The sequence below is a fragment of the Oryctolagus cuniculus genome, chromosome 7 (genome assembly GCF_964237555.1).
Source record: "Oryctolagus cuniculus chromosome 7, mOryCun1.1, whole genome shotgun sequence".
Taxonomy (NCBI): Eukaryota; Metazoa; Chordata; class Mammalia; order Lagomorpha; family Leporidae; genus Oryctolagus; species Oryctolagus cuniculus.
In genome coordinates this window covers 163,444,195-163,457,151 of record NC_091438.1, presented here as the reverse complement: position 1 = coordinate 163,457,151, position 12,957 = coordinate 163,444,195, and the positions used below count along the sequence as shown (strand labels likewise).

Sequence of the window (12,957 nt, the reverse complement as noted above, 5' to 3'; positions counted from 1 at the left end):
CCCAGAAATGCTCTGTGCCCGTCGGAGGAGGGACACGGTGCCCCTCGAGGACCCGGGTGAGTGGGTGACCGAGTGACCGCTCCCCAGGGGGGGGGAGGGGGCACAGGGTCAGGGCTGAGACATTTCACTTCCTCCCTCGCACGTGTTCTCCAAAAAACCAAACCCAGCAAGGCCGAGCCAGACCACGCCTGGGGAAGCACGGGGCCGTGCGTGGCCCTGTTCCCAGCCGGGTGGGTGCCGGCCGGAGCTCAGACGCCGTGCCCCGCCCCTGCGGGTTCCACCCTGGCCTCCCGGCACTGCGCACCCGGAGGCAGAGGCCATGGCTGAAGAGCTTGGGTCTCTGCCGCCCCTTGGGAGACCCGGATGGAGCTCCTGGCTCCCAGCGCCAGCCCCAGTGTGGCCCGGCAGCGGCAGGCTTTGGGGAGGGAACGGGGTCTGTCTCTCTGTCTCTCAAATAACTAAAAATTAAAAAAAGAAAAAGCCCCCCAGCCGGTGGGCTCGAACGCTGTCATCGGCTTCCACCCCTCCGAGGCCGTCTTAGAATCTGTGAATGTTCTACGTTTTTCCAGTGAACTTTCTGGAAGTCCCTCCCGCTGCCTCTCTCAGCCACGGCTCCTGTCCTGCCTCTTGCAAGTCGGCGTGCAGGACCGAAGGTGCGCGGGCCACCCGGCCACCCCAGAGGGTCCCCTGCAGGCCCCAAGGCGGCCCGGGGACAGGGCCTGGGGCCGCTGCCTGCTGGGGTCTGGGGGCCTGGAGGCCCGGCCTGCGCGTGGTAAGGGGTGTTGGCCACCGTGGCAGAGAGTGAGCATGGCCGTGGCCCTCCATCTGACCCCCTGCCCTCCATCTGACCCCGCTGCCCTTCAGCTGACCCCGCTGCCCGCTAGCCTGTCCAACACCTCGCACCCCCATCTGTTCCCAGCACAGCAGCAGGCGGCTGGATTGGAAGTCAGCAGCCAGGACTGGGACCAGCACTGGATGCCCGGGCCGTGGGCAGCGGCTGGACGCAGGACGGCACCCGCCAGCCTCGGTGTTTGAAGATGGCCCCGTCGCCCCTGGAGAAGTCGGGGCCACTTGGTCTTGAATGTCCACTCCCCTCCGAGTTCCTGGGCTTGTCTCAGCGCAGTGGCCACTTCTGGTGGGTGTTGACCACTTGAGGCTGTGTTTTGTGGGGGCTCCCCCTTTAAGGGGCGCCGTATGTCTCTCCCCTGGTCTTTCTGTGGCTGGGTCTCAGGTTCAGGTTTGTCCATGCACGGTGGGGATGGCATCGTCCCAAGTGAGGGCCGGCCTTGGGTGCCGGCACCACCTCTGCCTGCTGGCCGGGCCGATATCTCTCTCTTTTTAAGATTTATATTTATTTGAAAGTCAGAGTTACACAGGCAGAGGAGAGGCAGAGAGAGAGAGAGAGAGAGAGAGAGAGAGAGAGAGAGAGAGGGTTTCCATCCGCTGGTTCACCCCCCAAATGGCCGCAAAGGCCGGAGCTGGGTCGATCCGAAGCCAGGAGCCAGGAGTGTCCTCTGGGTCTCCCACGTGGGTGCAGGGGCCCAAGGACCTTGGTCCACTGCTTTCCCAGGCCACAGCAGGGAGCTGGATGGGAAGTGGAGCAGCTGGGTCTTGAACCGGCGCCCATATGGGATGCCAGCACTGCAGGTGGCGGCTTTACCTGCTTCGCCACAGCGCCGGCCCCTGGGCGGATCTCAGTGCGTCCCCGCCACCCTGATCCCAGTGGCTCAGTGCCGGCCTCACACACGGCCGGTCACTCAGGGCCGACCCCTGGGGACTTCGGCCATTCCCTCCTCGCTGTGCCCTGCTGGCCGCGGTGGCTGTGGCCCCCTCTGCCGGCCTGGGAAAGCCGGGGCCGTCTTTGGCTGACTCATTTCCCTTCCTGTGGACCACGGGTGCCTGTTGTTCAACTTCCCAGGACAGCCTTGGGTGTTTCTCGCCGGGGGCGGGTGTTCCTCCTGCCTGCGGGAAGTGGAGGCGCTGGTTCCCCGTTCCTGCTCACAAGCTCAGGCAGGTTCCCGGGGGCAGCCGGGGTGAGTGCGTCCCCTCCTCCCTGCCTCCTCCCCCAGGGCGGGGTCCATCCAGAAACCCTGGGGGGAGCCCACAGCCCGCAGCCAGGGTCCACTTCTCGTCTCGTGCGCCGTCGCCCCCTCTGCACGCGTGGCCTCGTCCGGCTCCCAGCTCTCCGTGCCCAGCTCCTCGGGGTGGGCTCAGGGCTATGTCTGCGTGCTCCTTTGTGGGACTTGGGGTTACTGTGAGGGTCCCGCCCGGGAGGTTGGGGTGGGGGCAGGCGCATCTTGGGCTGGAGCCGCGCGGTGTGAGGAAGGCGGGGCTCCCGGGTTCCGGGCAGAAGCTGCCTTGGTGTCAGGAGCTGGGGGCCCAGGCCTCTGAGGCCACTGGAACCTGGCCAGAGGCCCGCAGGGGACGGTCTGGGCTGCAGCCTGGCCTCCCCGCAGCGCCCGCCTTCTGGGAAGTCAGCTGCCCAGCCCGCCCCCCGCCCCCAGCTGGGGCCTCGGGATCCTCGCTGCTCCCACACCCCGAGCCCCCGCTCGGGGGACCTCAACCAGGCCCGCAGCGCCCACTCCCCAGAGCGCCCTGCCCTGCCCTGCCCTGTCCCTCTGCCGATGGCATGGGACTGGGAACCTTTGCCTTTAGACTCCAGGGACCAGGCGTCCGGAGCGTGGGGCCGGGCCTCGGCCTCTGACCCCTGCCTGGCTGTGCTGGTGCCGAGCAGGGGAGGCCGGGGGCAGAGTGGAAGGACAGCATCAGGACCCTGCCCACCCACCCCAGGCCTGAGCACCTGGCCACGCCCACCCCAGGCCTGAGCACCTGCCTCCTGCCAGCCCCGCCCACTCCAGGCCTGAGCACCCGGCCCCGCCCTCCCCAGGCCTGAGCACCCGGCCCCGCCCTCCCCAGGCCTGAGCACCCGGCCCCGCCCTCCCCAGGCCTGAGCACCCGGCCCCACCCACCCCAGGCCTGAGCACCCGGCCCCGCCCACCCCAGGCCTGAGCACCTGGCCCCGCCCACCCAGGCCTGAGCACCCGGCCCCGCCAACCCCAGGCCTGAGCACCCGGCCCCGCCCACCCAGGCCTGAGCACCTGGCTCCGCCCACCCAGGCCTGAGCACCTGGCCCCGCCCTCCCCAGGCCTGAGCACCCGGCCCCGCCCGCCCCAGGCCTGAGCACCCGGCCCCGCCCACCCCGGCCTGAGCACCCGGCCCCGCCCACCCAGGCCTGAGCACCTGCCTCCTGCTTCTCTCTCCTCCCCCACTGCCCACTGCCCCATCCCCTGGTGCCCGACACGCGCCCAGGCAGAAAGAGGAATCGCGATCAGGGAGTTTCCTGTTGGGCCGCTGGGGCCGCAGGCTGGACCGTCGGGGCCTCCAGAGGACGGCCGGGGACGATGCGGGCTGGGCAGAGGTCTGGCCTGGGAGCCAGGCTCCGAGACCCGGCCCGTCTCAGCCTCCTCGGCCTCCCTGCTACACTGCGGTGCGGTGCACGGGGAATGCCTGCTGGGCGCCCAGCAGGAGCCCTCGTGGGACAGGAGAGGGGAGGGGCCCACATGGGCACGGGGAGGAGAGGCCCGGGGTCAGGCTGCACCTCCACCCGTCAGGGAACGCTGGGGTGAGGGGGTCCCCAATCGCAGCCCTCTCCCTGCCGACCCCCAGGGTCCTGGGGCTGCACAGGGGTGGGGCAGGTGACAGTGGGGGTGGGGACGCTCGTTGGCAGGGGGTGGTTCCCCTGCAGAAGTGGGGGAACCGGGGCGGCGTGCACGAGAGGACCTCTGATTGTGGATGTTCGGGGGCCCTGGGGGCGGTTTGGGGGGGCAGCAGCAGGTGGGGGAGTCTGCCTCCCTCTGCAGAATCTCAGCCCCCCAGTTGTGTCCCTGGGGGGGGGCAGCATGGCCATGGTCACTCCCCAGGACTCCGTCAGGTGAAACAGGGGCAGCAGGGGGTTCCCCTCCCCCTTCCCCGGGCCCCCCCCCACTGTGCGGTGAGTCGAGGGCCCCCCTCCGGCAGGGCTGGCATTCCCTGAGGACCCTCCAGGGCCCTCCGGCCGAGGAATTTGGGGGTCCGGGCACTGGGCTCGTGGTGGCCAGCAGGGACCCTGCGCTGAGTACAAGGGAGGCTTCGGCCCCACAGCGCTGGGTCTGCCTCCGTGTGGCCTCTCAGCTGCCTGGGGGGACACCTGGAGGACCCTGCAGGAACTGCCCAAGTCTGTGTCTGCACCCCCGTCCCCTGCTGGTCCCGGGGTCGCTCCCAGCAAGCCCCTCCCCGAGGGGTGCACAGGGAACTCAGAGCCACGGGACCATCCTGCCTCGCTGCCCAGGGCGGCCAGCGCCCAGGACCGCTGGTCCCACGGGAGCCTGGGACTCTCTGCCCATGCCCTCGATGACGGGCTCCCAGGTTCCTCTCCCAGGTGCAGCCCCTGGCTCATGACAGAAGCTGAGCCTGGGACCAGCAGCACCGACGCCACCTGCTCCCCCTGGAGGCGCCACCTGGTTGGGGGCCTGGCCGCCGCCTTCGTCCTGGTGGTGCCAGTCATTCTTGGTGCCGTCGTCTGGAAACGGAGAAGACGGAAAAGGCCGATCAGTGAGTGGCAGCCCACCCCCCTGGGAGACCCCTGCAGCCCCTGGGGGCAGGGCGGGGCAGGGGCAGCAGCCCACCCCCCTTAGAGACCCCTGCGTCCCCGGGGGGAGGACGGGGCAGGGGCCTCTGCTCTCTGCCACCCTGTGCACTCAGCTGTGGCCCGGCTCCCGGCTGCCGGGGAGTGGTGTGGGGGTGCCCGGGGCACGCGGCCCCCCGCTGCAGGGAGCGTCAGCGGCCGCCCCGCCCCGCCCCGTGTCCCCATTGGGAAGTCCAAGTGTCACTCATTCCCTTGTCCATGTCGTGGCTCTCCCTGGGCACTCGGGCCCCAGCTCTGGGGACCCCCGGGAGCAGGCCTTGGGGGGCCCAGCTCTAAGCAGTGTTCAGAGCGGCAGGTGCCCCGTGCTGGGGCCTGGTGCCGGCACCGCCAGGCGTCCTCCCCGCCCGGCCCCGGCTGGGGCACCTGCTCCTGGGGCCGCCTCCCACTTCCACGGGAGTGTTTCAGCAGGGCCCAGCTGTGGATGGGGGCGTGGCAGCTGGGAGGTGGGCAGGGGCCCAGTGCTCTCCCTGGTCCTGGCCTGGGGGCCGCCCACAGGTGAGGGTCAGCTCCCGGGACAGGCCAGCAGGGAGAAGCCCCCAGCGTCACTCGCTCTGGCCCGCCCCGATGGTGCGTCTGTATTGCAGGTGACCAGATGATGGTGCCTGTCTCCGTCCAGGTACTGCACCCACTTTCTCCTCCCCACCCAACCTGGGCCAATGCTGGGGGCTGGGCTGGGGGCTGGGGAGGGGAGCATGGGTTGGGGGCTGGGCTGGGGGCTGGTCTGGTCTTGGGGCTGGGCTGGGGCTCCCAGTCCTCCAAGTCCTGAGTCTGCAGCCAGGTGAGCTCCGGTGGGAGGGGCATGGCGCCTCCACTTCTCTGAGGACGGGTTCCCATGCCCAGCCGTGCACACGCGTGGGTACAGCACGGGGCCTGGTGTGATGGCAGCGGACACGCGGGAACTGCACATGCGTGGGTACAGCGAGACGTCTGAGTGCAGGCACAGCACGACCAGGTCAGGACGCTGGCATGTCTGTCACCGCGAGGCTTTGCCATATCTTCCCTGGGAGTGTGTAGAGTGGCCTCTGCTGGCCACATGGACACACTCGGTGAACTGCTGGCCACTGCTGTCCGGGCCTCGGGCCTCAGGCCCCGCGCCCAGCCCCCTTCCAGGCCGGGAGCCACTTCACCTCTGCACAAGGCTGACGGCACTGCAGGGCGTCTGCTGGCCACAGGGCGGTGCATGGGCGGCTGGTCCACGTCCATGTCTTGGCTGCCGTGAACAGGGTCTCTTGACTTTGGCTGCGCCCAGGGAGGGGCCGCTGGTCAGGCGTCGGTGGATTTCTCGTCTTGGGCGACGTCCGAGCGGCTGCTCCACTGCCCCCTCCCTCGGCATCCCCACCAGCGTTTGCCGGTCCAGCCGGGTGGTTCTGCTTCGCGTTTCCCCGTAGAGACCTGCTGCCTCCCAGGGCGTGCGTTAGCCAGAAGCTGGGGTGGGGCGGCAGGGCCCGGAGCCCGGGCCTCCGCTGGGGGCTGCTCGGCGCGCCCGGCCCCCCCCCCCCCCGGGGTCCCGTGCTCTTTCTGTCCTGGACTTGCTTGAGCTCCTGGTGCCCGCCGGGTGTCGGCCCTGCCCGCGCCGTTGCCATCCGCCGATCGGAAGCGTGACCGCGCAGCGCGTTTCCGTCTCACGTCTAAGCCTTTGGTCCGCACTGAGCCGAGCTTGTGTGAGGCGAGCTGGGGGCGGGTCCCGGCTTCTGCGCGGGTGCTCGGGTTCCGCACCAGCGACGGGAGAGACTTTGTCCCGCGCTCCGGCTGCCTCCATCGGCACCGCTGACTGCAGCCTTGGACTTACTTCTGCAACCCCCAGGGAGCCCGCGGTCAGGATGGCCTTGTGGGACGCTTTGGACTCATGGTCATGGTTTCTTCGCTGCCCGCTTGGGCGTGGTCGGCTGCTCTGGGTCCTTCCTGGTTCCGTCTGGATTTTGTGTCTTTTTCTAGCTCTCGGGAACACAGCCTTGCTAGTTCGGTGGCGCTGCGCCGTCTGTGGGCCGTTGCGGGCAGCGTGGGCGTTTTAACGGAGTCCACGGCTCCCGTCGGCGCTCACGGGGAGCCCTCGGGCTGGTGCTGGACCCGTCCCTCCCGCGGTTCCGCAGGTTCCAGGGCTCATAGCACTGGCCGCCTTGGTTGAGAGGGCGCCTCGGGGCTGTGTGTCTGCGCCGAGCGGATTCTTCGTGATTTCTCTCAGCAGTTTCCTCATCGGGAAGCTACGCACTCTCCCGTGTTAATTCTGGGGTTTCCTGGTGCTTCCGTCAGGTTTTTCTCCATATAAAATCGCGCTGTTTGCCCACGGCGGCTTGGCCCTTTCCTGTCCCTCGCGGACGTCCCGCAGTGCACAGGGGAACGCGATGTCCGGCCCCTCCCTGACCGGGGGGAGGGGGGTCAGGTCAGCGGGACAGCGTGCGGGGGTCCTCAGTGCCAGGCCTGAGGTTCTGATCACGAACGGGATCTGGGATGTCACCGAGTGCCTGGACGTGAGACGGCCCTGTGCTGTGCTGTCCTGTCACCGGGGTGGCCCTGGGCTGTGCCGTCACTGTCACTGGGGTGGCCCTGTGCTGTGCTGTCACTGTCGCCGGGGTGGCCCAGTGCTGTCCTGTCACCAAGGTGGCCCAGTGCTGTCACTGTCGCCGGGGTGGCCCTGGGCTGTGCCGTCACTGTCACTGGGGTGGCCCTGCGCTGTGCTGTCACTGTCACCAAGGTGGGCCCGTGCTGTCCTGTCACTGGGGTGGCCCTGTGCCGTCACTGTCACTCTCTCATCACCGAGGTGGCCCCGTGCTGTCCTGTCACTGGGGTGGCCCTGGGCTGTCACTGTCACTCTCTCATCACTGAGGTGGCCCCGTGCTGTCCTGTCACTGGGGTGGCCCTGGGCTGTCACTGTCACTCTCTCATCACTGGGGTGGCCCCGTGCTGTGCTGTCACTGTCACTGGGGTGGCCCCGTGCTGTCCTGTCACCGAGGTGGCCCCGTGCTGTCCTGTCGCCGGGGTGGCCCTGGGCTGTCACTGTCGCCGGGGTGTCCCTGGGCTGTGCCGTCACTGTCACCGAGGTGGCCCCGTGCTGTCCTGTCACCGGGGTGGCCCCGTGCTGTCCTGTCACCGGGGTGGCCCTGGGCTGTCACTGTTACTCTCTCATCACCAAGGTGGCCCCGTGCTGTCCTGTCATCGAGGTGGCCCCCTGCTGTCCTGTCACTGGGGTGGCCCCGTGCTGTGCTGTCACTGTCACCGGGGTGGCCCCGTGCTGTGCTGTCACTGTCACCAAGGTGGTCCAGTGCTGTCCTGTCACCGGGGTGGCCCTGGGCTGTCACTGTCGCTCTCTCATCACCGAGGTGGCCCCGTGCTGTCCTGTCACTGGGGTGGCCCCATGCTGTCACTCTCTCGTCACCAAGGCGTTGGGTCTGGCGTGCTGAGCCTTGGCTGCGTCCCTCGGGTGAATCCCAGTCCACGGCGTGGAGCCTTCCCACGCGGGGCTGAGCTGCATGTGCGGGGACCGTGCCGAGCCTCTGTAGGATGCTTGTTTACGCGTTTGCGTTTGCGGGAGCAGCACTGGAGATCGATCCGGGTGGGCGGGGATCTGGCGTCCACGGCCCGCGTCCAGGGTGAGGCCCCCAGACACCCCGTGTGTGGGGACCCAGGCCCCTGGGCCTCTGTCTGCTGCCTCTCAGCCCAGCAGCAGGGAGCTGGGGACGGCCGAGCGAGGCTCCAGCCCAGCCACCGGTGGGGACTGTGGCCGTGGGCAGCCCACTCTGGGATGAGTGACCAGCGTCCTTCCTGCTGTGCTGCTGGCAGGGTTTGGTGTCCGGGCAGCGCCGGCTTCCCGCAGCGAGGCCGGGAGCTCCCTCTGTCCATCCTTTGGGGCGTTCTGTAAATTTCACAGTGCAGCCCTGGCTTCTGTGTGGCGGAAGCCGTTTCCGGTTAGGGTTCGGGCTGGTGACGGCGGCCGGGCGTCCTGCTCCGTGCCCGACGCCAGCCCCGGCCCCTGGAAGTCGCTCCCAGCTGCCCGGCGGGAGCCGTGGTGCTTCCGGGCAGGGTGCTGAGTCTCCGCCCCCTGCCCCTCGTGCCCCTCGTGGTTCCGGGAAGGAGCCTCCTCCATCTCCTTCACCTTCTCCGAGCCAGCTCTGCCCGGGGAGGGGGGGGGCTACTTTGTATCCGCTCGCTTCTCCACTGCTCTGGGCTCCTCGCTGCCCCCTCCATTCCCGGCTCCTGACGCGCCCGCTCTCGGCCAGAAATCCTGTGTCGGCTGCGATGCTTTCATTTTCGTCTGTTCTGGGAAAGTTTTCAATTTCCCTCTTGATTTCTCCTTTGACTCAGTGGCCTCGCAAGAGGGCCTTGCCGAGTTCCCGTCTCTGGTTTCTCTGCTGTGATCAGGAGCCGGCAGCTGGGAGCCCGACCCCGGCTGTCGTGGGGGGTTTTGTGGCCTCACACGCGGTGCTGGCGACACGGGTGCGTGCGCTGCCCCTGTGACGCCCATCGGCGGTGCCTGTGACGTTTCTCGTTGGTTTGTGCCGAAGTGGAGCAGCCGGGACTTGAACTGGCGCCCAGAGGGGAGCTGGCGCCACAGGCAGAGGCTTAGCCGCCTGCGCCACAGCGCCGGCCCCTGCTGTGAATTCTTACAGGTAGCAGGGCACTGATTTTTTCTTTTTAATCCCTTAGTCTGTGTATTTTAAGTGGCTGAAGCCAGGAGCCAGGAGCTTCATCTGGGTCTCCTTTGTGGGTGGCAGGGGCCCAAGCACTGGGCCGCCATCCGCTGCCCCCCAGAGCTGGGTGGGAACCGGAGGAGCTGGGGGTGTGTGGGGGGCGGGCTGGCCCCTGCGTGTGCCCCCCCCCCCGCCCTGGCCCTGCTCGCCGCTGGCGCTGTGCGGCTCTGGGGGGGGGGGATTCGCTCCGTTCTCCCCCCTGCCCCCCCCCCCCCCCCACATTCCGTGTGTTTTCCGAGGACCCCGCTGGGCTTGCCGGCAGCGAGGACGCCTCTCGGGCTCGCTGGCCCCTGGGGCTGGGCTTTCCTGTGATTTCTGAAGCTTGGCTTTGCAGGGCGCGGCGGCTGTGGGCGGCAGTTTCTTTTCTCAGGATTTGAATTTCTCCGCTCACCTCCCGGCCGGCGGCCCTCGCCTCACCCGGACTTGGGCTGCCGTCCTCTGGTGGACCCAGAGCCGCTCCTGGGCTGGTGCTTGGGCAGCTGCAGGGGCCATGGGGCGGCCAGGGCTGTCAGGAGTCGGCCCCTCCCCCGGACAGCTTCCCGGGGCCCCCTCCCCCAACACCCGCGGTGCACACGTGGGCTTCTGCGTGTGTCCCACACATCTGCGGGCCTCTCATCCTGGCATTGTCTTCCTTTATTTTATTTATTATTTTTAAAAACTTCAGCTGGGTTATTTCAAAACGCCTGTCATCCAGCTTGGGAATTATTTTAAGATTTATTTATTTGAGAGGCAGAAGACAGGGAGAGAGCGAGAGAGAGCGAGAGTGAGTGCTTCCACCCACGGTTCACTCCCCGAGTGGCCTGGACGGCCAGGGCCGGGCCAGGCTGCAGCCAGCAGCCGGGAGCTGCCTCCTGGTCTCCCACGCGGGTGCAGGGGCCCAGCACGGGGGCGTCCTCCACTGCTCCCCCAGGTGCACCAGCAGGGGCTGGACTGGAAGCTGATGCCGGCGCTGATGGGGGCACCACGGGCTGCTCCGTGCCTGGAGTTCCGCTGTACCAGGCTGCCCCGGAAGTGCTGGGCTGTGCTCTGTCTCGCGCTCGGAGCCAGCAGCGGGTCGGTCTCTCTGCTCCCTCCTCACCGCCTGTCCCCTCCCTGATCTCACTGTGCCCTAAAGTCAGCACCGGGAGCTCCTCACTGGTTTCCCGTCCTCGGGTCTGTGCTGGAGCTGGCGCGCTCCCCGGGGTGTTGTGCACCTGGTGGGTCTGCGGCTCCCTGGGGTGTTGCGCACCTGGTGGGCCCGTGGCTCCCTCGGGGTGTTGCCCACCTGGTGGGTCTGAGGCTCCCCGGGGTGTTGTGCACCTGGTGGGTCCGCGGCTCCCCGGGGTGTTGTGCACCTGGTGGGTCCGTGGCTCCCCGGGGTGTTGTGCACCTGGTGGGTCTGTGGCTCCCTCGGGGTGTTGCGCACCTGGTGGGTCCGTGGCTCCCCGGGGTGTTGTGCACCTGGTGGGTCCGTGGCTCCCCGGGGTGTTGCCCACCTGGTGGGTCCGTGGCTCCCCGGGGTGTTGTGCACCTGGTGGGTCCGCGGCTCCCTCGGGGTGTTGTGCACCTGGTGGGTCTGTGGCTCCCCGGGGTGTTGCGCACCTGGTGGGTCCGTGGCTCCCTCGGGGTGTTGCGCACCTGGTGGGTCTGTGGCTCCCCGGGGTGTTGTGCACCTGGTGGGCCCGTGGCTCCCTGGGGTGTTGTGCACCTGGTGGGTCCGCGGCTCCCGCGCTGCTGGCTCGCTTTCTCCCGCTCTGCACCGGAGTGCGCTGGGGCCGCCCGGCAGCTGAGCCCCAGGGGGCGCACGGTGGTGGCGAGCGGCTCCTTCAGCTGGGGGGCTCAGGGCCAGGCTGTGGGGGTTGCGGGCTGGGATGCACCTGTCCCAGGTGGGCAGCACCCTGGGGGCTCGGGTGTGACGTTTCTGGGGCTGGGCAGCTGCGCAGGCCCAGTGAGTGTGGCATCGCGTGCAAGGACACGGGGCGGGGGCCTTGCCAGTGTCTGCGGGCTACCCTGGGGGGGGCTGTGCAGTGGACCCTCACTGGCACCCATCGGGGTCTCAGGGCCCCGTGGGAGCCCTCACAGAACTTCTGAGGGCTGACCTGGGCGATTCCGGGACTGAGGTGGGTGGACAGGGCCTCAGCAGGCCGGGCTTCTGGGCAGGCTGCCTGGCCAGCACGCGGGGTCGCAGGAGCCGCCTGGGCCTCCCTCCGTGTGCTGAGCTGCTCAGGGCCGGCTGCCTGGCCACTGCCTGGGGGTCAGGCTGCATTGTTGGGGGCTTCCTGGCAGGACCTTGGGTGGACGTGGCCACTCCCGGCTGGGCTGGGGCCTGCGTGGGCCTCAGGCTTCCCAGCAGAAGTGACTCCGGGGCCCGGCCTCTCTCGCTGGACTTGGGGGACCCTGGGGGGCAGCAGCCGTGAGCCAGGCTCCCCCCACCCCCAAGCTGCCCTGCTAACGCCCGGGAGCCTGCTGCTCCCTGCAGGATGCGCAGGGGAGGGTGCACGCCCCTCGCGGCGGCCCTGGGGGGCCCGGGATGGGGTCTCAGCAGCCTCGTCTCGCAGGGGAGAGGTCCCAGCGCGGGAGCCAAGACCGAGGAGACGGAGGCGCTGCAGGCCCCGCCCAGCGTCACCACGGCGGCCGCGGAGGAGACGGCGCCTGCGCTGGCCTAGGGCCGCGGCTGCCCTGCCAGCTCTGGCGCCCGACGGCGAAGACGCTCCGGAGACGCCCGCGGAAAGGCGGCCGCGCCGCGGGAGCTCAGCGCAGAGCGGGGTCACGACCCCCAGCGCCCCGCTGCCTCCGGGGACTCCGTACGGCGCGGATCAGAGAGCGGCCGGACCTGCGCCCGCGGGACCCCGGCTGCACCTCCATCCCCGATTCCATGCGCGATTCCAGCCGCGTTACCGCGTCCGCACGTCCGTCCCTGGACCCCGCCCGCGCCTCCGTCGCTCCCAGCCCACCCCTCGCACCGATTCGCGCGTGGGCGCCGCCGCGTGGTGACAACAGCGTGACTTCCACGGGACCACGGCTCCCCGCACGCGGCTGAAGGGCGCCCCCTGGCGGCCGCCGGCAGGGTCCAGCCGGGCCGGGCCTCATGCAGCGGCCCTGGGGGACCCCAGGCGGAAGCACCCGGGACTTCGCACGAATCAGATGAGCGCCAGAGAGGGCACAGGGGTCGTGCGGGGCGGGGTCGCCGCGCAAGGGCGCCCCGCGCAGGGGCCTGGAGAAGCCCCCCCTGTGGGGTCCCGACACCCCGAGTAGGTCCCCGCCCCGGCTGCTGCGGGGCTGTGGGTGGAGCCGTCCCCGCGTCTCGTGTGGACGCCCGCGGTGCACCCGAGGACCGGGCCCGCGTGGCCGAGCGCCACGGAGAGAGCCCTGGGGATGCGGGGTCCGCAGCGGGGTCTGCACTGGCCACGTCATGTCCTTCAGCCCCAGAGAACAGGGGACCCGACCCCAGGGCAGCCGCTGGGCCATGTGACACCTGTCACAGGAAGGGTCCCCCAGGGGCGGGGGGCTGTGGGGGAGGGGCGGGGACTGGGGAGGGGCAGAGTTTCTATTTGGGAAAATGCAGAAGAGTCACTTCTCTAAATACATATTTTCATAGAAGTATTCTTT

The 12,957-nt window shown here is 69.1% G+C and overlaps 1 protein-coding gene across 1 annotated transcript; it reads left to right on the top strand.

The window, feature by feature from the left end:
• Positions 1-474: 474 nt before the first annotated feature.
• On the top strand, positions 475-12,957 carry TNFRSF14 (TNF receptor superfamily member 14). Its single transcript, XM_070077094.1, has 5 exons — positions 475-653; positions 920-1,135; positions 4,418-4,590; positions 5,269-5,300; positions 11,907-12,957. The coding sequence occupies exons 2-5, from the start codon at positions 1,038-1,040 to the stop codon at positions 12,012-12,014; spliced, it is 411 nt and encodes a 136-aa protein (XP_069933195.1). The 5' UTR covers positions 475-653; positions 920-1,037; the 3' UTR covers positions 12,015-12,957.

Excerpts from the sequence above, each read along its gene's own strand:
- TNFRSF14 (XM_070077094.1), top strand. The coding sequence starts at position 1,038 with ATGGCCCCGTCGCCCCTGGAGAAGTCGGGGCCACTTGGTCTTGAATGT. Across the intron at positions 4,591-5,268 it reads AAGACGGAAAAGGCCGATCA|GTGACCAGATGATGGTGCCT; the intron begins GTGAGTGGCAGC and ends TCTGTATTGCAG. Across the intron at positions 5,301-11,906 it reads TGGTGCCTGTCTCCGTCCAG|GGGAGAGGTCCCAGCGCGGG; the intron begins GTACTGCACCCA and ends CTCGTCTCGCAG.